Source organism: Magnolia sinica, chromosome 5 (genome assembly GCF_029962835.1).
Source record: "Magnolia sinica isolate HGM2019 chromosome 5, MsV1, whole genome shotgun sequence".
NCBI lineage: Eukaryota > Viridiplantae > Streptophyta > Magnoliopsida > Magnoliales > Magnoliaceae > Magnolia > Magnolia sinica.
Genome location: NC_080577.1, coordinates 90,776,842 through 90,803,267, shown reverse-complemented (window position 1 = coordinate 90,803,267; position 26,426 = coordinate 90,776,842). Strand labels below are relative to the sequence as shown.

The following is a 26,426-nucleotide window of genomic DNA, read 5'->3' as shown; positions in this document are numbered from 1 at the left end:
GTAGATTGCCAAATCCCCGAGAATGCAAGATCTCACATGCTTGATATGCTAGAACAAGTATGAGGAATGATACCGTACAGCCGGAAGAACTAGCCATGGTGTGATATCTCTGTAGGACACCTGGTAGGGTGAAGGATCATATCAGGTCCACCCATGTAAAACCCATTGTACAAATACAAAATAAAACCCACTCGACAATCCTTTCCACTTACTTTTTTACAGTTTACTCCACTGAATAGCTTGGATCGGATTGCAACATCATACTTCGGCATCCTATGGAGAGATGGTCCTACCATATTACGTATATTTCTGGGTCCACCATATCAGCTCCCTTCATCATATTAAATAGGTACGGATGGGCCAGCATGTATATAGGACCATCTCAGATCGCTGACCGACACTGGTTTTCAACTGGCCGTTCGAACGGAATGGACAGTTGGATGATAGGGTGGGTTTGTGCAAGATCCCACCATCCAAACAAGGCAGGCGGGTGATACCGTTGGATGGGTTTGTGGAAACCACCATCCAAACATGACATGTTGATGATGATGTAGCATGTGTCATCTGATCCCAAGCCATCCAAACACTGACCTCGTTAAACTCAGGCTATTCAAACATCCCACCTATACATGCCATTCAAATCGTTCATCAGGATGAAAGGATGCCTCAAAAACTCAGCTCAATCCAAAAGTCAGATAGGCTATTGTGAATTTAACGGTTCTAGGCATGATTAGCAGTGTTTCCTGAGTTTCGGATCGGCCTTTTCTTTCTTCTTTTTTGTTTTTTAAACACACAACTGACGGACGTGGATACGTCATACACGCATCACGTGTGGACCCGAAACAGCTTGGAGTGTACCTTAAGATAGGTACACTCCAAGCTAGCTTGGGGTCCATATTGTGACCCGTCGAAGTGATTCGTGTGACGGAATGAATAATCCAAAGATTGGCTCACATCATGAATGGTCTATCTAGATAGGTGATTGGCCATTTTCATGAGGATCAATCTACACATTCCATTTTTCTCATCCTTTGATTAGATGGTTAGATCGCCTAATCAAGATATTCTCAAGGGATATGGGCAATGCAAGGCGGGGCACACAATATGACAATGAGGATGGACCACTAGACCTTTACTACCCATTGATTAGATTGTTGAGTTCGTCTCATCGACATCTTTCTCCAGGTATATGGTTAACCCAAGGCCAGCCGAGCTCATGGATGAAATAGATAGATGAACTGGCCTTTTCGTTAGGATTGATACTAAACCTTCCATTTTGTTCGCCCACTGAGTCGATGGACGGGTTCATCTAATCGAATTCGCAGGTGATGCTCTCAACCCACTCCACATGCAAAACGTAGCAAATGACCAGTGGATGCCTGTATTTTGATTGCCCTTGAGGCTACTGCCTTGTTATTAGAACTGGTGGAACGTTTCTGCAACTAGGAACTAGGCAAAATTGTATTCGAAAGAATTTCTTCATTGAGAGAGAGAGAGAGAGAGAGAGAGAGAGAGAGAGAGAGCAAATACACAACTTACTCTGGCCATCAGTAGAATTAAGGAGACAACACAACTGACTCAGACAGGGGAAGGGGATTACCTGGTGACCCAACGTGGTGGGATTTGATTGGGCCTTGTGCTGCTGCTCAGAGATGGGGCCCAGTCGAGTATGTCAAACATGTTTTGCATGGCCCCCATCTCTGACAGCAACTTGTATCCCAACCAAATCCCCCCCGACATCATGTCTACCCCAAGATCACTAGGCACTCTGCGTCCCCTGACAGATATCTCATGACAGCTGATGCAGAGCAGAAGAAATGTTTTAGTACATGGGCTCAACAACAACAAGCTTCCCATAAAGGACAAACCAACAAGGGGCTTGCACATCCTCTTTTAACCCTTTAGCATTTTTCAACAGCTCCCGTCCGCCTCAAATATCAGGCAGGACAGCCGGCCCCGTAAGTTGAATGTGCAGACTAACGCTGCCTCCATCACCCTGTTCATAACCAATTAACTGAAGAGGAGAAATGGAGAAGAAATCATTGTGGGGGTAGAAAACAATAACAGCTATCAACTATAAATCAGAACGTCAAGAAGCATTTTCACTTCCTCAGGAGCCTAACATATAAATGCCAATTTGGATATTAGAAAGAAAAAAAAAGTAGCAGTAACTCAAATTACAAAATAATAATAATAATAATAATAATCAATAAATAAATAAAAAGGAAAAAAAAAAGAGCGTCATCCCCTCTTGCACAATCAGTACTTCATCCAGGTAGGCTTTCCTCAATATCCAAACAATAGGAATATGGAAACATGCTATTTGCAGATGTCGTGCACATTTGTAAAATGTAAGCACCTCACATGCAGAGACATGCATGAAAGATCCAAAGCTGTTCATCAGTCAGGTTCCATGGTGAAAGTGCCCTTGCCTCAAACTCAGGGTGGTCAACAAATTCGGTGCGTCGCATATCGAATCTGGATCATGTCAGCAACAAATTTTTGCCTTACCTGATTTTTAGGCTAGAAAACACTCACCATAGCCCATCTGATAAAAACGCAGGATGATGCAAAAGACGTGAGGAGTTTGTGCCTGGTGATTACAGATGCATAGCTGCAAACAGCATCCATTGCACGAAGATAACTAGACAGGGAGCCCAGTGTAAGGATCAGCTAAAGCTATAGGAGATGGAGATGGCGACAGCAAAGACAAGAAGTGATCTTTGACATCATATACTTGTGCAAAGCATGACGTGAAGCAGCAACAGATTTGGGTGTGGGGGAGGGGAAGCATCTGTTGCAAAATGTAAACAAGTATATGCGAATAGGAAGCAGGAGCAGGAGTTCAAAGCATGATTTGAAGTGGGAAAGGCAACTGGTTATAAGGATCCTGCAACCTAGTGACATTGCATGGAAAGATGCTATATACAGCAACTCACTGCACTTTTGAACAAGTTCATGATACCTAGGAAGAATTTTAGGAACATGATCAGAATCACCTAATGGATAAAACCTAGGACTTTTTTCTGTTTGTTTGTTCTTGTTTTGATCCGCAACAAAGAATTTGTTCAAAAACAAAGAAGAAACAGCAGCTACCCAGAAAGGCAGACCCGTTTCCGGGGGGGGGGGGGGGGGGGGGGGGGGATGGGCCTACTTGAGGCTGAGGCCCAGGAAAAGATTTCCTGCAAAAACATAATCCCCTCGGGAGATCTCCAACTCTGCCCTACTAGCCATGTCACTCGTACCGATTGACCAGAGGAGACCAATTGCTCATCAGCAAACAGACCAATGCCCGAATTTCCCAAGATACCTAAGAAAAAACTGACAATATTCGTCATGCATCAACATGGGTGATGATTTGCATACTGGAAGCTTTTGGAATTTCCTGCAAATCTTGATGGTCTCCATTCATGAATTTTCCAAAAAACTTGAGTACTCTCCACTCACTGCTCAAGAGATCTTCCATGTCACTAGCCATGTCACTCATACCGATTGACCAGAGAAGACCAATTGCTCATCAGCAAACAGACCAATGCCCGAATTTCCCAGGATACCTGAGAAAAAACTGACAATATTCGGCATGCATCAACATGGGTGATGATTTGCATACTCGAAGCTTTTGGAATTTCCTGCAAATCTTGATAGTCTCCATTCATGAATTTTCCAAAAAACTTGGATACTCTCCACTCGCTGCTCAAGAGATCTTCCATGCAAACACCTATAAACCCAGTGACAGCACCCCTAGTAGCCAAACTGGATTTGACTCTTTCCTCGACTCGAACACTGGAAGGGAAACACCGTCAAGAATTCTTCTATTTCATTCTTTCTAGATATCCCACATGATAGCATGCAAGAGCATGCCCAATAGGATTTTCCCTCTAGGCCTAAACAGATCTAAAGACTAGCCCACCATCCGAAACAAGCCTACAGTGCAGAGACAAGATCCACTGACTCATCACTTTCCAACAAAGAAAACATATGCCAGGGAGAGCCAAGTCCCTTTTCTTCAGATTATCAGTAGTAAGGATTTTATCCAATGGTAGCTGTCCAGCAAAGCGCTTCAACTCAAGGAGCAAGGGTGCTCCAAGCTTTAGCACATGAAGACCTAACTGTAACACAAGGAGAAGGGATTGGAGAACTACTTTGCTGAGAGCATTCCCAAAGAAGAGTAGTCCTTGTTCTTTCATCATTCACATTCTAAGAAAGAAAAGTTCATTATAAAATGGCAAGCAACTCCACACTATTCTGCCAAATTTTCAAAACAATCCTTCAGAAGGGATGTCTCTAACCAAAAAGCGAGAAAAGCTGAGGGCCTCTGCACTGAGAGAGCGTTGCCTGTCTGAAGGCCTTCCAAAAAAATCTGATCTAGTTGCCTTCACCAACATTAAATCGCACTATCCATGCGAATGCTTTCCCACACTTCCAGTCCTGCTGACGGTGGAAATATCCTTCCCAACTAAAGAGCCCCTTCCTTTTATGTTCCTCCACAAACTAGCCTGCTCCTTGCCAAAACGCCACCACCACTTAGATAGCAGGGCCCATTTTATTTTTTTTTCTGATCCTTCAATAAACACTTCCCCTTATCTTCTCATTTTATTTTGAGCATCCTCCCAATTCAGAAAAGGACCCACATCACATAAGATGATCAAATGATCTATGAATTGAAGATGTGAAACTGTTGCTACATGTTACCAATTATAAAATGGCAAGCAACTCCACACTATTCTGCCAAATTTTCAAAACAATCCTTCAGAAGGGATGTCTCTAACCAAAAAGCGAGAAAAGCTGAGGGCCTCTGCACTGAGAGAGAGTTGCCTGTCCGAAGGCCTTCCAAAAAAATCTGATCTAGTTGCCTTCACCAACATTAAATCGCACTATCCATGCGAATGCTTTCCCACACTTCCAGTCCTGCTGACGGTGGAAATATCCTTCCCAACTAAAGAGCCCCTTCCTTTTATGTTCCTCCACAAACTAGCCTGCTCCTTGCCAAAACGCCACCACCACTTAGATAGCAGGGCCTATTTTATTTTATTTTTCTGATCCTTCAATAAACACTTCCCCTTATCTTCTCATTTTATTTTGAGCATCCTCCCAATTCAGAAAAGGAACCACATCACATAAGATGATCAAATGATCTATGAATTGAAGATGTGAAACTGTTGCTATTGATCTAACACGATGATGAGCATACTAATGAACAGTCTCTAGGGAGGGTAAAGTCTCCCTGCCAAGGATCTGAGCACCCTGCCCCTCTCAATCTGGACAACTCACCTGCCTATTCTCCAGCCATCTAATGAGTCACCCGAGATGGTAACTGCAAGCATACAGTAATCCAACTCCGCTAAACACTGACAAAGAGAAGCATAATACTCTGCCGCAAAAGAGTCTCCAAGCTGCATGTTGGCAATTTCTCTATGCAACTGGAAATTGGAGCCAAATCATAGAGTTGGGAATACGTACGTGCCATGTTGTCTCATAGTTCCTTTGTTGTCTTGCTTTTGAGCATTAGTCCACTACTAAGTTTTTGTTGCATTGTGTGAACCAAGTCATCTCAGTATAATTGTCAATCATCCAATAATCATAGGTCAGACCATCTTTATTGGGTTCCTTTTAAGCGCCGATCCTATATCGCAACTTCTTTTTTCCCACCAAGGAACAATGTGGCCAACTGTGACGAAGTCAAGTAATTTGTTCCATCAAGAATAATGGTGTTAATGACAAAATCTAAATGTAGGTCTAAAGGGCCAACCTTATTGGGCAATGATCCTTTACGATCACTCATCTCGAATATGTCAGTAGCTCACAGACAAATAAAAGAAAAGAAAAGAACTCCAGATCCAACCACAAGGCATCAATGAAGCAGACGACACCTCAAAAAGAAAGACCTCCGATTTCACAATAGTGAGGATGAAGAGTCACTCACATTCTATTGGATACGTGAAACTGGAGAACAGAAGACAGCAATTAAACGCGGCAGGCAGCGGAAGCGGCTGGAGACAACTGTGATAGAGAGAGAGAGAGAGAGAGAGAGAACAGAAGACCGCAATTAAACGCGACAGGCAGCGGAAGCGGCTGGAGACAACTGTGACAGAGAGAGAGAGAGAGAGAGAGAGAGAGAGAGAGAGAGAGAGACTTCACCTGACACTAATGGTGAGCTGGCCGCTGCTACTGGTGGGTGCATTGGCTGCCACTGGTGGCATGGTTGGCTACTGTTGTTGTGGTGGCCGGTGCAGCTAAGGTCACGGCCAGCTGTTGCGGTGTTCGCGGCTGGCAATGCCGCTGTTGGGTTTCACTGCACGAGGCAGCCAGCTGCTGCTGGAGATTCAGTCAGCAGCCCTTGGTAGGAAGGGAAGAAGAGGAAAGGAAGGAAGAAGAAGAGAGTAAGAACAGAGGTAAAAAAAAGAGCTACAACTTAACCAACATGGCTCTGATACCATGCTGTCTTTAATAGTGTTTTAAATAGCGAATAGCTTGCAGCATAGCATTCACCCCTTTGAAGTGTGAAGCCAATGCTAAAATAGCATGTAGTGTAAACTACACTCTTGTGGATTTTTAATTAATGTGGTGTTTGGTTGCACAAATTAGTCTGATCAATAATGAAATTTCATGATATTTGGCGCCGCCAAACACAACCTAAAATAATAGGAAAAAGGAATCAAGTATAAAGGTAAAGAAGAGTAACAAAACTAATTTGATACCCTTAGTTATATTATTTTACAAAATCAGTGAAAGGATGAACTATTTTTTATTGAAAAATAAAAAATGTAACAAATCTTTGAAAGCATTAATTGATTTTAATATTTTAGTGAAAGATAATTGGTAACATGAGCTACTTAGTTTACATAGCGTGCAGCATATGCAAATCAGCATGTGGCATTGGCTACACACAACTTAGGCTATTTTCATGAGCTATGTAGCAGTACTAAGGCTAAGCTATGCTATGTGGTGTAAGCTACATGCTATCTAGCTAACCTATTTAAAACAGTGGCCTCTTATTATAAAGAAAGCCCTAGTGGGAGAAAAACCTAATGGTTTTATGGACCTTGGCTTACAAGATAACCCACTAGGCCCACTAGACCAAAGCTCTACCATACAAACCCAAGTCCATTCAACATAGTCCACACCACTAAACACAATAATTTGGGACTCACCTATCTGAAAATAATCAAGTAGCCTCCATCAGCTACTCTCTAGTTAAGTCTACTTAGTCTGTTGGTGACTAGATATAGATAAATGGGGTGAGGGCGACATTGCCTTGAACCCCGATAGCTTTTGAAAAACCGTAATACAGAAAATCCACTAGGATTGAGAAGTGCACCAAAGAAATACATCTCCCAGTCCACTTATTCCACGTGTTGTGAAAGTTCATTCTTCCCATTCCCAATCCATAAAAATGGAAGCGCGTGATAATATCCCTACTCCATATCAATCTTGCATGATATACCGGACGCTGCTTCTGTCCCTCAAACTGACACATCCGTTGACCATAAAGATACCATCCAAATTTTGTTGATTCTTGATAAATGCCCACGGAAATGAGACACCCATCACCTCTTTAAGATAATTGCTAGGTCCTTGTCAAGAATCTTGCAATGCCAGCTACTCCAAAAATCAACTTTTTTTTTGAACGGTGATAAATTTATTGATCAAGTCACAGCCTAAAAAATACGAAGACCCACAAATAAAAGGAAAATTACAATTCAACCCAATTGTCTGGAAACTGAGCAATGACCTTTGATGCAATCACCCATTCCATGATATGGGATTTTGCCATTTGAAACACCTCCATAACATTCCTTTTCCGATTTCTAAAACAACAACCATTCCTCTCTAACCAAAGAAACCATATACCCACAAGTAAAACTAATACACCAAACATATATCCGAACCTTTCCTTTACCCCCCACCATGCCACGTCAGAAAGAATTGATCAATAGAACTCAGCGCAACCCAAGCCACTCCGAACAATTTGAAGAAAGCATCCCAAAGCCTATTTGCAAAAGAGCAATGAAAAAAGAGGTGATCGGCGGACTCCACATCTTGATAGCATATCAAACAAACATTTGGGAGGATCATCTTTCTTTTTTGAAGGTGATCAAGTGTTAGTGCCTTCTTTCTTCCCACTAGCCACGCGAACACCGCAACCTTTGGAGGAACACCATAACACCAAATGAAGGATGCTACGTTGAACTCTTCATTGTTACCATCTCCACGTAAAAGCCTTATAAAAAGACCACTGAAAATTCTCCGGATTTATCATACAACCATTTCATCGAATTGGCTTCTGATACCAACAGATACACTTTGGAAAGCAACTCAAGCAACCCAATTAACTCGACTATTTCTTCATCCTCCAAAGTCCTCACAACAGGCCCAAATGATTTGCTCCCCTTGAATAGAGAAACATTCATCCACACGCAAGTTCACCTCTGAAGCAATCCCTGCTAACCGCAGGAACATTTCGCTCAACTTATACTCCCACACCCATTTGTCCTCCCAAAACCTAATAAGCTCCCAATCCCCCTAAAGGAAAGCCAATCCCAGCCCAAACTTTGCTCTTCACCGATGCCATACTTCTCCAAAGATATGATGACCTATACAATGAGGACAACCTTGTCCACCTACCCCTTTCATCCACCCCATATTTCCTACCTATTACTTCTCTCCAAATAACGCCCTCTTCCACTCCAAATCTCCAAACCCATTTTCCTAACAAAGCCAAATTCACAACCTCCAAACTTCTTAACCTGGAACCCCCTTGGTCCTAGGGCTTACAAACATCCTCCTATTTCATAAAATGAAAGTTGTGCTTGTCTTCCGCTCCCTTCCACAATAAATCCTGCCTAATTTTTTTTTCCAATATAAGTAAACACCAATTTCAGACATTTAAATAACGACATGTAATAGAATGGAAGATTAGACATTGTTGCCTTGATCGAAGTTATCCTCCCACTCAAAGATAAATACTTACTCCATCGAGACAACTTTCTTTCAAACCTCTCCACCACTATCCCACAAGTGTTTTGCAAGTCTTCCAATACATAGAGGAAGACTGAGATATGTGGTAGGAAATGAACCCTCTCTACATCCGAGTATACTCACAAAGCACCCCACTTCGTGATTCCCACTTCATTGAAAGCATGATAAGTATGGAATTGGCTCCTATATTTAGCTGACCTCTAGCAAGGAATTCATCAAATACCTTCAACAAATCATCATTCACAATCTCCCCAAATTCCTAATAAAAAGTCACTGAGAAACCACCAGTGCCTTTTACCTCTTCTTTTGGAAATTACCATTAAGCACGTGAGATTTTCCTCCCAAAATAGAGCTGACAGAGACCATCCAAGATATGATCTTTGAAAGTAGTCTACAATATGAACTTCAAAAAGGTCCCCCACGACATCCACAAATCTATCACACATCCAAAGGCCCAATATCAGATTCTCACTCAACATGTTTGCTATCCAGAGGGGGGGAGTCCGTGTTCGTCTCCTTGGAGCTAAACAACACTCATTTTTTTTCCCACAAAGAACTTTCTTCTACTAAAGCATTAACCAAATCTATCTTTAAAATAACCCTCCTTTGTCTAAGATCATTCAAGATCGGCCTCCTCTTTAACCCCGTCATCACTGTTTACCAGCGTGTGCATCTTTAATCCATCCTCTTGAGAGAGAAATTCACCTTTTTTTTATAAAGATCTTCTCATTGTGGTCTTTGGCTACAAAACAAATAGAACATTGATGTGACTGTAATAAATACAGCATGCCAACGGTCAAACACCCTTATACTTTCCTTTAGGGTATCAAACAACCCCACCAAGAGAATATAATACCAAAAATGAATCACATGATGCGTACTAACAGAGTCAGGAGAATATAACACCCAAATGGTACCCCATGATGAGTCCTAACAGAGTCACACGAGGATGACATGGTCCAAGTTATGCAGGACAACTAACCACTTACTCTAAAAGCTTGAATTGACAAAGCGTGGCAAATCAATCCCTTTATCTCATAGCCTGGGCCCCACATTCCATGGTTTAGGTCCTTGGCCCAATGCCCCTCGTGGGACCCACATAACATAGGTTCCACCTCACATGAGCCGCCCACCCTGAGTGTGCCTGCCCACCCCACTCAAGCCGATGTGAAAATGCCCATGCATTACCAAGAATTAAGGATTGCACGTGAGAGCGATGAAAGATGCATTATTGCACAAATCATCACCACCCCCCATCATCATCATAGCCTTCTCCCAGCTATTTCGGGTCAACTTATGACTCCAGTTTAAACAAGAATTCCCATGATTGCTTTTCAAAGTTCAACGGCTGGCTACTAACCTGACAACAACCCTGCTTTAGCCAGATCAAGAAGTGGCAGCTGCAATTTCTACCAGGCAGAGTTGAAACATTATTGTACACATACTAATCCAAAAAATCATAAGATATGCATACACATTTCTAGATAATAATTAAGAGAGAGAGAAAGAACTAAATAAAGCAAAGTGATTCTTGAGAATCATAGGCAATCCAAGGTAGGTCCTACTACAAGGATGAGTCAGACCGATGATGAACCTTTTCTTTCTTGTACATGATACATTTTATTGACATAGTATCTTGAGATTGGTGCCGCATAAAAGCCCATTGATGCAAGACAATTAACCATTTGCTCTAAAAGCTCAAACTGATAGAGCATAGCGAATTAATCCCTTTATCTCATGGCCCAAGCCCCGCATCCCATGGGTTAGGCGATGCAGGACAATTAACCACTTACTATAAAAGCTCAAACTGATGGAGCATGGCGAATCAAACATTTATCTCATTGCCTAGGCCCCACATCCCATGGGTTAAGACCTCGGCTAAACCCCCCTCATGGGCCCCACATCACATGGGTACCGCCTCACACACGTCACCCGCCTCACACAGGCTGCCCACCCCGAGTGTGCCCCTGCATCCCACAAGCCACCCCATTTGAGCCCGGTGTGAAAATGTCCCTGCATTATTAGGACCTCGGCCGAAACCCCCTTGTGGGCCCCACATCACATGGGTAGTACCTCACATAGCCACCCGCCTCACATGAGCCACCCGCCCTAAGTGTGCCCCTACATCCCACAAGCCACCCCACTTGAGCCCGGTGTGAAAATGCCCCTGCATTAATCACCCCCAGTGAGGAGTCTCGAACACGAGACATCCCGCTCTGATAACACTTTGATGAAGGACAATTAACCATTTGCACTAAAAGCTTGAATTGATAGAGCATTGTGAATTGATCCCTTTATCTCATAGCACAGGCCCCAAATCCCATGGGTTAGGACCTCGGCCGAACCCCCCTTGTGGGCCCCACATCACATGGGCCGCCCACACCGAGTGTGCCCCTACATCCCACGGACCACCCCACTCGAGCTCGATGTGAAAATACCCATGCATTACCCATGCAAAGTGCAGTGGACAAAATGAGCAATCCAGATCATTTGGTTAGAAAATATCATCCATCCAATTCCTACTCAATGCACTTTTAACTTAGTCCATTGCATAATGAAGCATTTCCCAAAAAGAAAAGACATTAAAACTTGCAAAAAAGTATATAGATATAGACAATATCATCATCATAACTGACCAGATAGTAATATAGATAATAATTTGAAAGAAAAAAATGAAAAAGAAAAGCTTTTTAGGTGATTGCTCCATTAATATATCGATAACCGAACAGTAGCTTGGTGAAATAAGGAGAGCAACGGTTCCATCAGAACAGAATTTGTGTGAAGCCCCTTGTGCAACTCATTCATTGAGAAAACTACAAACAGAAAGGGGCAAAATGTAGTCTTTATCCGGCAGGTCCTTATGGTATAAACCCAAAATAGTTGACATGAGGAAAAGACATTTAGAAAATTATATATACCAGATTGCGTCTGAGACTCTCTCCCACCCTCCCTTCATATGGCCATAACCAATCTACTCACCGCCATTTGGGAACTCTTTTTGGCCCACAAAACATACATATACTGCAAGAATCTCTAATAGATGGTTCCCATAGGACCAAGGTACGTATCAAATACCTATACACAGTGCCAACCCAGAAACAACTGATAAGTTTTTTGTTTTTATTTTCTAAATGATAATTAAAATTTATTAAAGAAAGAGAAGATACAGATAGAAGGGGGTGTAACGAGGCATACCAATCCGAGTGACCCTCAAAAAACATAGAGAGAGGTTCACTTGGTGATAGAAACAGATAGTCAAGGAGACACTTGGTTGAGCCATATGTCACAAGCTTGGGCACTCTTCTACAAACATCGCCATTTTTTGCTCGCTTAGTACATGAGAGGCTCGTACATGGGGTAGAGCCATTTATAATAATCTCAAGTTGTGTTAAGAACCTTGGAATGTTTTAGTGGTCTCAAGGAGCGTTTAATGGTTAGGCTTGTGTAGATTTGACTCGAAGTTTTTTAGAGGATTCTTGACCATTAGATAAATCCTAATGGCATCATCCTAGCCAATGATGTATGCTTCTAGAGATTTCTTGTGCCTTCCTCCTCATTTGGGACTCACTCCTCAATGTAATCTTCTCTTCGTAGTGCCACTACAAGCTCTATTCACTGTCTATATTCTTCTATATTCTTGAGCTTCATGTTCCTCCACCCAAGACACATGTCAGATCCAAGGGCATCCCAATCACATTGAATAGGATAACAGTTTCTCATTCTGAATCTGTAAAATCATCCAGAATGATTGTTGACCCAAGGATGGAGTATTTAGTGAGGTTTGCTCGAAGGTATTCAATTATGCCTGACCGGCTGATGAAGCCAACTCAAAATCAAAATTTTCTCCCACACCTCACCCACTAAAATGCTACCTCAACCATCTAGTGCCGATGAGAAGATTAGGAGGGGTTCTTATGAGATGAAGTGTGTTTTCCCCTTCCAAGAGGTATTCGACAGTTCAAAGTCAAATAATAGCAGGAAATCTATCATAACCCATAGGGCCTCAAATTTTCACTTTTTCCCCTTCAGGATAGTGGACGACCTACCAAACGACGGATGGAAAGGATTAATAAGTTGCAGACCCAAAATTGAAATCAAGTCTCAGTTACAACATAGGAGATTTGGCCACGGGTGGAAAACTCCTATGATTGCATGGACAAAGATCAATTCCAACCACTCTTTTCCATCTTGATCAAGCAAAATGAGCCCACAAGCTTTAACACTCGACTGCATTGGGCAAATGAAATGGTTATCAACCAATGAGGCAACTCTATTGACTTCTTCAAATGGCAGCGCATTTCGCTGCATCTGAACTAGTACTTGGTGTCTAGCACTTGAAGGCGCAAGTGGGAGTAAAGCTGACTCGAGTAGCATTGGGGTGTTGCGCAAGTGCCACACGGGCAAGGGCGCTGAGGAGTTGGCAAGTCCATGACACAGCCCAAGTGGAAGCACATATTGGAAGTTCACGTGTATCTAACCCATTAGCAACTTTTGAACTGTCAGAATTCTTCAAATGGTAGCACATTTCGCTGCATCTGAACTAGTACTTGGTGTCTAGCACTTGATAGCGCAAGTGGGAGTTAAGCTGACTCGAGTAGCATTGGGGTGTTGCGCAAGTGCCACAGGCAAGGGAGCTGAGGAGTTGGCAAGTCCATGACACAGCTCAAGTGGAAGCACATATTGGAAGTTCACATGTATCTAACCCATTAGCAACTTCTGGACTGTCAGTAAACTACAAAAAAAAATTTCAGTAGTCCAAAAAAAAATAAAATCTATAGATGAAACGCATAGAAATACAAACCTACTACAACCTTCAATCCTTGGCACCATTTATGTAGTTACCATTTAGTTGAACTGGATTCATGGATACTCATGCCAATCTCTTATGAGTCGTACAGATTGTGCCTTCTACTAGCCAAAAGAGAAAGTGGTGTCCAGGCTAGGGAGGCGCAGGGAAGATTTCAGAGGAGATAGCAGGAAGAATCATGGAGGAGGTGATTTAAATAAAGAGGGGCTGGGAGATTGGGTTCAGAGTCGATAGAAGATGAAGATCCTCTTCGATCAGGAAGGTGGGCCGAGTGACTACTCTACCAGAGATTCCGATGTTGTATGTAGAAAATTTCCTAGACGAGTGGTCAGCCTTTCAGCTCTCTAAGGTTTCTGGGAGAATAGGGAAGGTGAAGGAGACGGTCATCCTTAGGATTAGAGGGATAGCAATAATCTAGGGATTTGTGTTCATGAGAACGGCCGGCCCTAGCAAAGTGAGTCAGGCAGTGGTAGAGATGAACGGTAAGAGTTATGAGGGGACGGTAATCTCTGAGCAAAGGGCATGTCACAGTCCTGAGATGGTGAACAAGGCAGCTCACAGGAAGGAGGAGAAGGTTATATAGGATCAACATCTATGCCAATCTCTCATGCATGCACGGTGTTGTATTATATGCATGATATTGAATAAATCAAAAGATAAATCTCTACATTGTAAATACAAATTTGCACTACACCTTGATGAATAACAAGGGTATAGAACCATAATTTGGGTTGCTAAAAATAGCAATCCAGATTGCAAATGACCCATAATTTGGACCACGTGATTCGAAACAGAAAACGAAGGGGTGTTGGTGATTCAGGTAAGATTGGTCCAACACCTAGACCCCCAAACCAAGTACCATAAGCTGCTAATGTTCTTGTTACAGAAAGAATGCCTTAGAGAAGTTTTACATATCAGACATGCCTTACCCATTTTGCAGTTGTGGTTCACATTGTTTATTGCTGCTCATAAAAATATAAGTCCATACAACATGGAGATAACCTACCATGATAAATTATATCATGCTCAAGTGCAGAATTTAATTAGTAAATAGTTGCTTGAGAAAAAAAAAAAAGGATCAAAGAAGAATCTAACAATGCGTTTATACTAAGCACCATACTAATGAAATCAGGTGAAATCAATTCCAGTAACTCAATCCACATGTTAACACAAAAAATGTATGCCGACAGGAGACAAATCATAGATCTTAGCGAGAATAGAGTGGCATTGTACCTCTATATCTTAGTGAAAAGACACAACTGCAATTTTGTAACCCCTGAATGATAGATATGTAAATTTCATCTCCCACTTCAACCTGCTTGCTCTGATACTGCAGTAACATTTGCAGACAACTGTCATGAAAGTTCCAGTGCCACTCAAAGCTTGAACATGTTTGTGACACCACACAGGTAAGATAACACAACAAAGGGCTAGCAAGAAAATCATTTCCCATATTCTCCAACTATATAAATTAGTTGCAAGTTCTAAATTTGCAAGCAACAGGAGTTTAGGGAGAATCTAAGGGGGCACTTGGATGCATGTCTGACTCACTTAAGATGAATGTGTGGATAAGAATATTTTAGTAGGCACACTCTTTTTGCATAGAGATTTCATATAACCTATTCAAAAACCAAGAGAACATATTAATCTTAAGTAGGTATCTAAATACCTTACATCAAACTAATCCAGTACTGAACCCCTGTTTGGAAAGTTGCAGAAAGAAACGTGGCAAGAATTAAATACTGATGGAATGCTACAAGCCATACCACCACATCATCTAAAGGGCTGCTGTCAAGTTAATACTCTCCAATATCTCGGTGGAAATAGAATTAGATACTGACCAAAAGAATTTCCCACAAGATGCTGCACTAAATGTTGTTGAATCGCATATGCGATCATGTGCGATCATGTATGCCTATGTGCATATGCGATCGCACAATCGCATATGCGACCGCAATTTATTTTTTATTTTATTTTTTATTTTTGAAAATTTTTAAAAAATAAAAAAATATGGGGAATTTTTTTTAAAAAAAATGTAATATATATATATAAGAAATTAAGGGAAACTTTCATAAGTTAATAGATAACTAATTTTACATACTTAAAATACATTTTACATATTTAAAATACATTTGAAAGAAATAAAATCAATTAAACATTAAATGCTTGAATCTTGATCTTCCAGCTCCCAGAAAAGAATAGAACGTAGGAGAGAGAGATTAAGACCACTTGGAAGTAAGAAATGTAAGAGAGAGTGAGAGATTAAAACCACTTGAAATTAAGAAATGTAAGAGAAGAAGAGACTAAGAGATTTTTGAAGTGAGAGTATTGCAAATGGAGGAGGTTTGGCCAACCGTTGGCCAATATGTGATCGCATACATTGCATATGTGATCGCACATTTTCGCATATGTGTCATGATCGCATATGCGATCAGCATATGGATATGTGCACATGCGGTCGCACATGACAACAATGGTTGCACTGAATCTTCTCCTAGAGAAAATGCTTATGGACGATGTGGTGGTACAAACTTGCCATAGCCAGGGGCTATCAATTCTCGCCATGTCTCCTCCTTCCCAAACTGGCCATCAACCAATAAAATATCAAGCATAAAAGAAAAATATAAAGCATTTCTGGACAATTAGAAGTTTTCAAATCCACAAGACTGAGAATTCATAAGAACCATACACGACAGGAAGAATGACAATGGTCACAGCCACCTTTTTCTTTTTCTTAAACGTTGGTGCCGCCATAATTGTGTAGCGTGTTATTTAGCAAAATAATAATAACAACAACAACAATAATCATCCAAGCCTTATCCCAACTAATTGGGGTCAGCTACACTAATCCTGTTCCGCGATTCCACTCTATCAAGGACCATATCCTCAGTTAAAATTATAAGAGTAATAATAGTAGCTACAGAATCCTCACATTACATTTTATTTTAACTACTATGTGTATGAATGCCAACACCATGAAGTAAAATTTCTATCTTTTTTGCAAAAGTCATGATACCTGTAAGAACATGCCCCCACCACCTCTACTAGAATTATGTTTTGACACAATGCAAGCTAGAATCTTCAGGGTCATAAAGAAATCATAGCAAAAAGTGAAATACAAAGCGGTTCCCCTAGTGACAACAAAGCACTAAAAACTGACCATTTATGGGTTGGGTTGGCTGGTTGCAGTGATTCAAATGATGTGGATGCTAAAGCACCTAGATAAGGGGTTGGGTTGGCTGGTTGCCGTGAGTCAAAAGATGTGGATGCTAAAGCACCTAGAGAAGGATTATGGATCTTTGTCAGCTCTTTGTCAGGAAATCTAATTATAAAAGGTGGCCCATACAAGCTTCCCCCGAAAATAGCCGCGTTCGGATAGTTGGTGGGAAAGGCTAAGGTGTTAACAGTTGACAACTTGAGGAAAAGAGGAATGATGCTAACTAACATTTGCCTCTGTTGCATGGGCGACGCTGAATCGGTTAACCACCTCTTTATTCACTGCCCCATCCTCTCTCAGATCTGGGCCTCAGTCTTCTCCTGGTTCGACATTTCTTGGTGCCTCCCAAACTCTATGGGTATGCTCTTAAAGGCGTGGCATGGGGTCTCCATTGGTAAGCAAAAATCTGATTTTTGGGGATTGGCCCTGCTTGCGGTTTGGTGGGCAATTTGGAAAGAGCGCAACGAGAGATGTTTCAAAGGAAACTCCAATTCAATGGGATCTATAGTGGCCAAAGTCCACTTCCACATCACCGAATGGGCTGTTTTTTCTCTCTCCTTGTTGTTGGTAGTTTGTTTCGCGGCGAGAGTTTGCTTTGCCGCTTTCTCAGCGGCTCTTCTCTCCCCGTTTTGTTTTGTTTTCTTCCTTTTAATGAAATTGCAAGTTTCCTCTCAAAAAAAAAAAAAAAAGGTGGCCCAAGTAATTTCATCTTCAAGGGCTCAAACAAAAAGGACCAGGCTAAGGGATCTGCTTTTGTCCCTAGCAAGATTTACGATTTCACCTCTACACTAAATGTTTTACATGCCCTCGTATGTAAAGAGGCTAATGCTATCCCCAACACCCTTTCGATCTGAAAGGACAAATACTTGTATAAGGATTTCATCTCAATGCATCCTTTGTCTTCCTCCCAATGCCATTTTGTTATTTCTTAAGGTCCTATAAAGCACTATATACCTTACATCAAGATGTTGATAAATTTGTTGGGCAAGAGCTGTGCAATATTCTCACATGCAAGTAACAGAACCATCAACCTTCAAAGGTAAGTCATATTTTTAGCTGACTGGTTTCCAGATAAAGGTTTAGCAAAAAGATGAGCAGGGGACTCAAAAATTAGAGAGAGAGAGAGAGAGAGAGAGAGAGAGAGATCTAATCCACTAGTTCCTATTGCTCCATTGGAGTTATCTAACAGGGGCAGAAGTATCGAATTCCTAAGATACTTGGACCAAAGGGATACTAACATTGGCAAATAAGAAACTGAAAAAATCCACTGAACACTTCTTAAAGTTTTTTCTTATGGTCTCATTAGTTCCAACATCCACGTAGCACAGGATTGGTTTGCCGTGGTGATATTATCACAGTACAACCCCACGGAACAAATTTAGCATCACTGTAAAGCTAAATATGCCCTGATCATTCTTGCAATCAGAAAAGTTGGCATCCAACAGAGACCGAAAGCAAAATCCCGACCTTCACTCAAACTTGATAAGCACTAAATCATTACCTTTGTTGTAGAAAGTTTTCCGCCAGTTCTTCAGGTACTACAAATAGAAAAGAATGTCCCTCCGCTTCACACCAATCGCCTCTTGCAAACACAATGTGAAGATTAAAAGATCGAGCACTGTAAAGAAGCGTATCCATACTATTCTGGTATTTAAAGCCAGATTTAGGGAGCATTGTTTACAATGTGCCAAGGAGAAAATATGTTACATACACAAGTTTCAAATGAAACCAATTTTACCAAAACAAGATGCCATTACGCCACACCTTATGGGGCAAGCTGCGTAAAGGATGCACATTTAATGATCACTGAAGCTGGAGGATAGGATATCCTGCAACAAAATTGGCTTGATTGCAGAAATGATGAGAGTTTCTTTCTCCACCCAAAATCGTCTGGGGTGCCTGCTAAAGAATAGCATCAATTGTCGTCTCACACTAACAGAGTTTCCAACTTCGCATGCAAGGCATATCTCTCACCTCATAGGCTTCAGTCAGAAATGGTTCATGTGAAAACCGGACCCGCAGAGCTGAAGTGAAACTGTAAACCAAATCATCTCACTTAGCCAAACAGGCCACCAGTGCCTAATTCCCCTTGTTGCAACTCTTTCCTCCGCTGTTCTTCTAATGGATCTGGACTCTTCATAATTCTTCGTAGGCGCCTAACATTCACAAGGAATCAAAGTTTTAAAGGTCAAAACAAAGCAAGGAAGGAGATCTAATCGTGGGGAAACGAGACCCTTTTTATTGCTGTGCTCCAATGCAAGTCCAAATACCTGTCTTGAGCATGTTGAGCAGGAAATGTTGGCATAAAATCCTTTGATTTGGGCAGAGGGACCTCACGGAACCACTCATGGTTAAGAGCAGCTTCTGCTGTTATCCGCTGCATTACAAAATAACAAACAACAAATAACTCATCACAACACAAAAAAGAAACCAGAGTGCAGAACGACGAGTCAACACATTTTTCCTCCAAACTATTGCGTTTTTTGTTTTAGGAAAATACCTTTTTAGGGTCATATGTAAGCAGTTTGTTCAATAAGTCAAATCCAGCCTCAGAAAGGGTTGGGCGTCCAGAGAAAGATGTGGGTGGGAACTTATCACGCAGCTTGTTATACCTGAAAAAAACAGGTCAGTGGTTACTCCAAACATAAGCTACATCCGCGCAACTGAAAATTGCCAACAAGGCAAACCAGAAAGCCTGACCAGCATCACCCATAGCTGGAAGCCTGGGAAAACAGTGGCGAGAATAAGAACACAACTAAATATCTAGTATGCCTCTTAATGAATTTGAATGAATATCAGAAACAGGGGCAACAAGTACTTACGGCTGCTTTACAAAGTTGACCTTGACCCCAGGCAATTCAACAAACTCCGGCCATATCTTTGCGCTTGGTGTGCCCAGAGTTCGGAATATCTGAAATGAAGTAAAACCACAATAACTGATTAAAACAGTGCAGCTAATAATAGGCATGAGAAGAAGTTGTGCAGAGTAGAAACCTTGTCAAGCTGATCAAATTCAGTTTTCCCATTGAATAACGGTTCCTTCGCTAAAAGTTCTGCCATTATACAACCTAGCGACCACATGTCAATAGCTGTTGAATATTGCTTTGCTCCCAATAGAAGTTCAGGTGCCCTGTGAGGTATGAAGCAATGAAAACTATAATGAGGTTGCCTAGAAATTGCAATATGTTATTGAAAGTAATTGACTGACATAGGCAAGACTACCATGATCAGCAAGATGAACTAGGTCCTCAATGGAAGAACTTAGAGATAGAAGAAAGAACAAAAAACATGTTTTTGTTCCATATCCTGCGAAAATCTTGGAAAAGAAAATATGTAATGAAATAGAAGAAAGCACGGGTACAGCATCTAAGAGCAGGCCAACAATTGATTTTGTCCGAACCAATCACATGTATAAGAAAAGTGCAGCTTGAATGGGTCAACCACAAGCACAAAACAATAGTAGTGTGAATCAACCAAAAAGTAAAATAAAATATTAATCTTTAAGGAACTGTTCACACCTCCAATAAGGATAGTTGTGTGGATTAAGCAAACCAATGTCATTACAGACACATCCTAAGGAGGAAGGATGAGATCAAAAAATTGACGAGAAACCATTCAAGACGCATTCCACATGCAACTGTCAGAGAGTCGACAAAAACCATATAACATCATCCATGAGGACAAGCAGCATTTCATGACAAGACAGCAACAGACACAGCCCATGGGCATGAACCAGGAAAGCAAGAAAAACTAGCCAACACTTGAGAGAATGGAAAATGAAGGACGGTGATGAAAAATATTGCAGGTTCTAGTTTTTCAGAAAGGATGCCCATAACACGGTGTAGCAAAACAACTTTCTGTAGGACCTTCAATTACCACATCACATTCTGGCCTGTTGATAACAGAAGGCAGCTCTTTGAATATCCCATTATGGGCAACTCATGACCAAGTCACAGAAGCTTGGCTTGTCTTGTTTTTGTGGAAGTTAAGGATCTGTCCTTGAGGTTAAACATTTCATTTCCATCAGTTTATCTAGGGATGCTAATTTGTTGGTCGATGCTCTTCCCAAACAGGGAGATGGGATGAGTTATTAACTATCTAGAAGCCATTCCCTTTACATAGCTAGGAATGAGTGTCTTAAGTATCAAGAATCCATTCCCGCTGACAGAGCCATCTTTCTGCTTTAATAATTTGGTCACCCATTAAAGCATTTTGTAAAAAAGAGCATGTGATAACACAGGAAGTGAGTAAGGAAGATGCTGCAAAGTTCTCATGTTTAGAGAGAGCTTTGGCTAAAGGTGAGCTGCACATAGTACAACTGAGTAAGTAGATAAAAGGAATTTGTAAAGGAGCATGTAAGAAAAACACCGAGTAATTTTTTTCCTTTGAAAGATGAGTAGAATTTAATTTCAAAAGAACACAGAGTGAAAAAGGAAAAGATTATTCTGTGTCTGGCACAAAATGTCGTTAGAATCCCTGGGAAAGAAATTTTCCAGGATTGTATTGATCCAACATGCCAAAGTGAATCACCAAATTGTGCAGCTTACCTGTACCATAGAGTGACAACCAAGTGAGTATAAGGCTTCAAAGGGCTCCCATATTGGCGAGATAATCCAAAGTCACAAATCTTCAGCTCACCGCGATTATTCAGCAGAAGATTTGAGGTCTTCAAATCCCTAAAGAGAAGAAACAACCAGTTCATAAAATGTCATCAAAATACAGTAGGAAGAAAAAAAAAAATTGAAAATTATTTGAGTTCAGAGACAGTAGTACCTGTGAAGCACCCAGTTGTCATGAAGATATTTAACACCTTCCAAAAGCTGTAGCATTAGGCACTTAACTTCACTCTGGCTAAAAGGCTGTTTCATCGTTTCCATCAGCCCTTTCAGATCATGTTCCATGTACTCCATAACCATGAAAATACTATCAAGGCTGCTACCTACAACAACTTCCTTAACATCTACAATTGATGGGTGATAAAATGACAATAGAATGTTAATTTCTCTTAGAGATGTCAGTGGGAAACCTTCTCTTTCTTTCTCCATCTTTACCTTCTTCAAGGCTACAATTTCCCCGGTCTTTTTATCCTTGGCTCTATAAACCACGCCGTATGTGCCTTCGTCTATCTTGTTCAATCTCTCAAACTCATCAACACTCCTACAACCCTGTAACATGTTTATGCTTCTTTGGAGGGGTGGCGTTGGCTCCGGTGTCTTAATGGAATCATTTTCCTCTTCAGAATCCATTTCTGCCTGGTCACCAGTATCATCATCATTCACATCTTCCTCATCAACCTCCATGAAATCGTTCTTATCCAAGTCTATTTCCTGGTATTCATCTTCACTGGCTGGTACAATGCGGCGACCTTCTTTCTCAGAGTCAGGCTTGACTCGAGCTCCCTCAGAACCTTCTCTTATAAGTTCTCCGAGCTCCGGACTTGGCACCTTGGTGTTCAGTCTCATGTCCACCAAATCACCCACAGGCATCTTTTTCCTCCTTTTGAGCATGGCTTCCTCATCTGAAACTTCACCTTCATCCTTAGGAGAATTGTTCTCATCCGCCCATCGAGACGCCGAGATATTCCGCGTTGGAGCATAGTCTTCATCTTCTAGCTGCCCAGGTTCATGATTATTGCTCCAATGAACCTCATGAGATGGAGCCGGGGAAGACCCATATGGAGATTCTAATGCAGCAGAGCCTGCTAACACAGGTTCCATCAGAGGCTCGACCAGATGCAATGACTGCTTGCTGCTAAAGCTGTCAGATTTCACAGGAGACGGATGCACAAGGTCACTCAGATTTGGATAAGGCGAACGGCGGAAACCTTGAGGCAGTGGCGGAGGTGGTGGAAGGGGAACACCTGCCGAGTCAGTAGTTTTACTTCTAGATGAAATGCTCACTTGCTTCTCTTCTCTATCCCACACAATTGGAGAAAACTTCCTCTTTCTTCCCAGTGGTGACAGTGCCCCATTTTCAGACTTCCAATTTCCATTATCTCTAACCTGCGGTTCTGAGACTTCCACGTCATCCGATTCGCTTCCACTCGATAACTCACCTGGCTCTCGGTCCGCCATTCTAACAGAAAACCCAACTGGCCTACGACTATTGCCGCTGCTACCCGAATCACTCATGCTGGACGAAGAACGGTACCCACCATTCACGGTCTCCCTCTCCTTAATATCCCGCTGCCTAACCCTAACCCTATCATCCCTGTGGTAATCCTTTTCCTGCTCAAGATCACCTATTCCACGGTTACGGCCACGCTCCTGGGCACCATCTCGAAAGCGGCTGTACTCCTCCTTATAGAAATCCCTCCGTCTTGAGGCCCTGAGATCCGATTCCCGGTCCATGGGTTCGTGGTCGCGGAAGCCTCCATGCCTCCCGGCCGCCATCTACTCCGCGACCCTAATCCAACCAAAACAACAGAAACCCCCAATCGAAACCCTGATTCCAAAATCAAGAAACCCTAGATGCAGAAATCAAAACCCTAATCCCAGAAGGAAAACCCTAATCCCAGAAAAGACGCTAAACACTCAGGACTCAAAGCACAATCTTCGATTTCAATCAAGAAAGACCAAAAAATTAAATTAAATAAATCTCACAGCTTCAAAGCGAAACCCTAAAAACAGATCTAGCTGATGATGATGGGGAAAACAAAACCCCAGAAAAAAATCCCAAAGAATTCTCTTTTTGTTTTAATCTCCGTGCTTTTTTCTTCTTTTTTTTTCTTTTTTCTTTTTTTCCAATAGAAAAATCGCCGTCAAAAGGAAAGAGAAACCCTAGAAATCTCACAACGAGGAGAGAGCGAAAGAGGAAAGAGAAAACCCTAGGAATTTGCTCAGGGGAATTGACGAGATGGACAAATAGAGAGAGAGAGAGAGAGAGGCTTTCGCTTGGCTGGTCTTCGAGAGCGGAAACGAAAAGACAACCCCAAAATATTATGATCGGATGGATTGGAGACGCCCCAAAATATTATGATCGGATGGATTGGAGACGAGAGAGTAGGGAAGGCGCGGTTCCGTACATGAGTCTAGCCCAGACTCGACTCATTAATAACGACGCCATTATTTTAACCCACACCCAAACGATTAACTTAGCAGGGTCCAAGTGGAGTTAGGTCCAATGAATCAGACCAATTCATTTTATAAGACACCAGGCCACAAATGACAGGATCCATGCCTACCCCATTTAGTGCCTGTTTGGATATAGGCAAAGTTGCATTGCAGGCGCAGTTTGGAACAAGAGTCAGGCCCAGACTCGACTCATGCCCTTATTTTGACTTAGACCCGACCTATTAAAACCCTAGGCAGCTTAGGTCTAAAAAATCAGGCCAATTAATTTTATGAGCCAGGTGAGAATAACATGATCCATGCCTGCCCCATTTAGTGCCTGTTTGGATCCAAGCAAGGTTGCATTATAGGCGCAGTTTGGAACATGAGTTAGGCCCCAACTCGACTCATTAATGCCAATGTCATTATTTTGACCCAGACCCAACCCATTAAAACCTAGTCTTGGTCTGAGGCAGGTTAGGTCTAAAGAATCTGACCAATTAATTTTATGGGCAGGGCAGGACTAATAGTGCCTGCTTAAATTCGGGCAAAGTTGCATTGGAAGCGCAGTTCTAGACACGAGTCGGGCCAAACCCGAGTCATTAATAATGATGCAATTAGTTCGACCTAGATCCAACCCCATTAAAACCTAGGCCAGGTCTAAGGTGCATTGGGTCAAAAAAAAAAAGACCAATTAATTATATGGTCCAGGTAGGAATAATAGGATCCATGCCTATCTCATTTAGTCTGTTTAGATCCAGGCAAAGTTGCATTGCGGCCAGCCGTCCATAGCATGCTGTTAAGGCTAAGGGGTCATGGACATGCTAGTGCTAACTAATTGTTCGGTTCATTATTTGCAAACATTTTGAAACATGAGTTAAATTTGTGGCACATATGGGGAACTTCCGAGATTGGTTGGTGGCACATTTAACATGTGCTTGTGCACACCTGACTCATACACACTGAAACATGTCCCACATTTTTGAGTGCTTTAAGATTTTTCATTTTTTCTTTTTCTTTTTTTTTGGTAAAAAAGCTTGAAAATTAATGGTTGTACATATGCACATGAACGATGCTTGAAGTTGCACTGCTGTATTAGAACATGTTATACACAGATAAGTGTGATCCCGAAAGCATAAACTATCATTGGTGAGTAACTCCACCTCTCCTCTCCACTAGAGATTCACAACATAACAGTCCCGTGTCTATAACTACTTGTCCAAAGTCTACGGTTGTATGTGACTACCAGTCAGGAGACAACTTTACCCAAATCCAAACAACCTCTCATCTCATGGATTATTTCTAAGCATGATTTCAAGATTTGGACATGTCCCATGTGACTCATCCTAGTATACTCGGACTTGGTTAGATCTAATCAAAATTGACTCCATGAGTCACCCCAACTCAAGCGAGTACGGCTCCACTCAAGATTGAACAAGCTCGTTTGAGTCACCGAGTCTTTTACTATCGATCTTAGTGAGGTTAGGTCAATATAAAAGGTACATTGTTTTTTTCTCTCTTTTTCAAAATAATGCTCCAAATGTGTTAGTCGTTTCTGTGTTTAAATATGACGAGTTCTAAACGTGCATGCCCAATGTAATGGATAGACTAGTTTGATACAAATTATAGTCATATTGGGAGCCAGGATTTAAATGGTATCGATGTCCTTTTCATCTTGGTGGAAAGATGGGGCAGCATGCTACGTTAGCATGCAACTATAGGCAGGTGATCAATTCTCTTGTATAAGGAAAAGGATGAGGAGGAATTAGTAACTAATTGTCTGGGTCTAATATGAATCCAGGCTTAATTATGGTTTAGGACAAGTTTGTAAAGAGCAATAAGTTAGGTTAGTGTTTGCTTGAGCCCGACTAGTTTAGTGAACCCATGACTTGATACTTTATGGCTCGGCCTAGCAAGACTTGTTTAAAATTCATCCAGCTCAAGCCCTGCTTGACTGGACCCATTTAATTGTAATTAGATCAAGTCTATCCACCCAACCCAACAAGGCACGACCACACTTGAGTTTTCATAATGGAATATGAGTCTAAATTTATGTGAAACTAGCCCAATTGGCAAAGGCATACAAACAAACATGCATCATGTATGTGTATCTATACTCATCCTCTATTAATTTGTTTTAAGTTTGGCCCTATTCAGATAGGGTCATCTAGCCCAGCCCATTTAGGGCAGGTAGGGTCATCTAGTCCAGCCCATTTAGGGCAAGTAGAGTCAAGCAAGGTTCAGTCTAAGCCTAATCTATTTACTTAATTGAACCGTATTTTCTAACAGAGCCCAACCCATTACCATTTTAGCTTGCCCAAACCCACTCTATGAGCACGTCGGGCTAGTTGGCCTAAGAGGTGACCCAACCAAT

The 26,426-nt window shown here is 41.7% G+C and overlaps 1 protein-coding gene across 14 annotated transcripts; it reads right to left on the bottom strand.

The window, feature by feature from the left end:
- Positions 1–1,459: 1,459 nt before the first annotated feature.
- On the bottom strand, positions 1,460–23,892 carry LOC131246288 (cyclin-dependent kinase G-2). Of its 14 annotated transcripts, XR_009171287.1 has the most exons (10): positions 21,777–23,887; positions 21,551–21,679; positions 19,998–20,133; positions 19,826–19,914; positions 19,504–19,615; positions 19,274–19,380; positions 18,768–19,159; positions 18,505–18,585; positions 15,020–15,116; positions 1,460–2,014 (listed from the first exon to the last, which is right to left on the bottom strand). XR_009171287.1 is itself a non-coding variant. In XM_058246238.1 (7 exons), the coding sequence occupies exons 1-7, from the start codon at positions 23,393–23,395 to the stop codon at positions 19,060–19,062; spliced, it is 2,292 nt and encodes a 763-aa protein (XP_058102221.1). In that variant the 5' UTR covers positions 23,396–23,887; the 3' UTR covers positions 18,623–19,059. The 14 variants fall into 14 exon arrangements, 9 of the variants coding, with proteins under 9 accessions (XP_058102221.1, XP_058102222.1, XP_058102231.1 ...); XR_009171286.1 differs by lacking the exons at positions 1,460–2,014; positions 15,020–15,116; positions 18,505–18,585 and having other exon boundaries at positions 18,623–18,905; positions 18,978–19,159; XR_009171285.1 differs by lacking the exons at positions 1,460–2,014; positions 15,020–15,116; positions 18,505–18,585 and having other exon boundaries at positions 18,623–18,902; positions 18,978–19,159.
- Between the last annotated feature and the right edge of the window lie 2,534 nt (positions 23,893–26,426).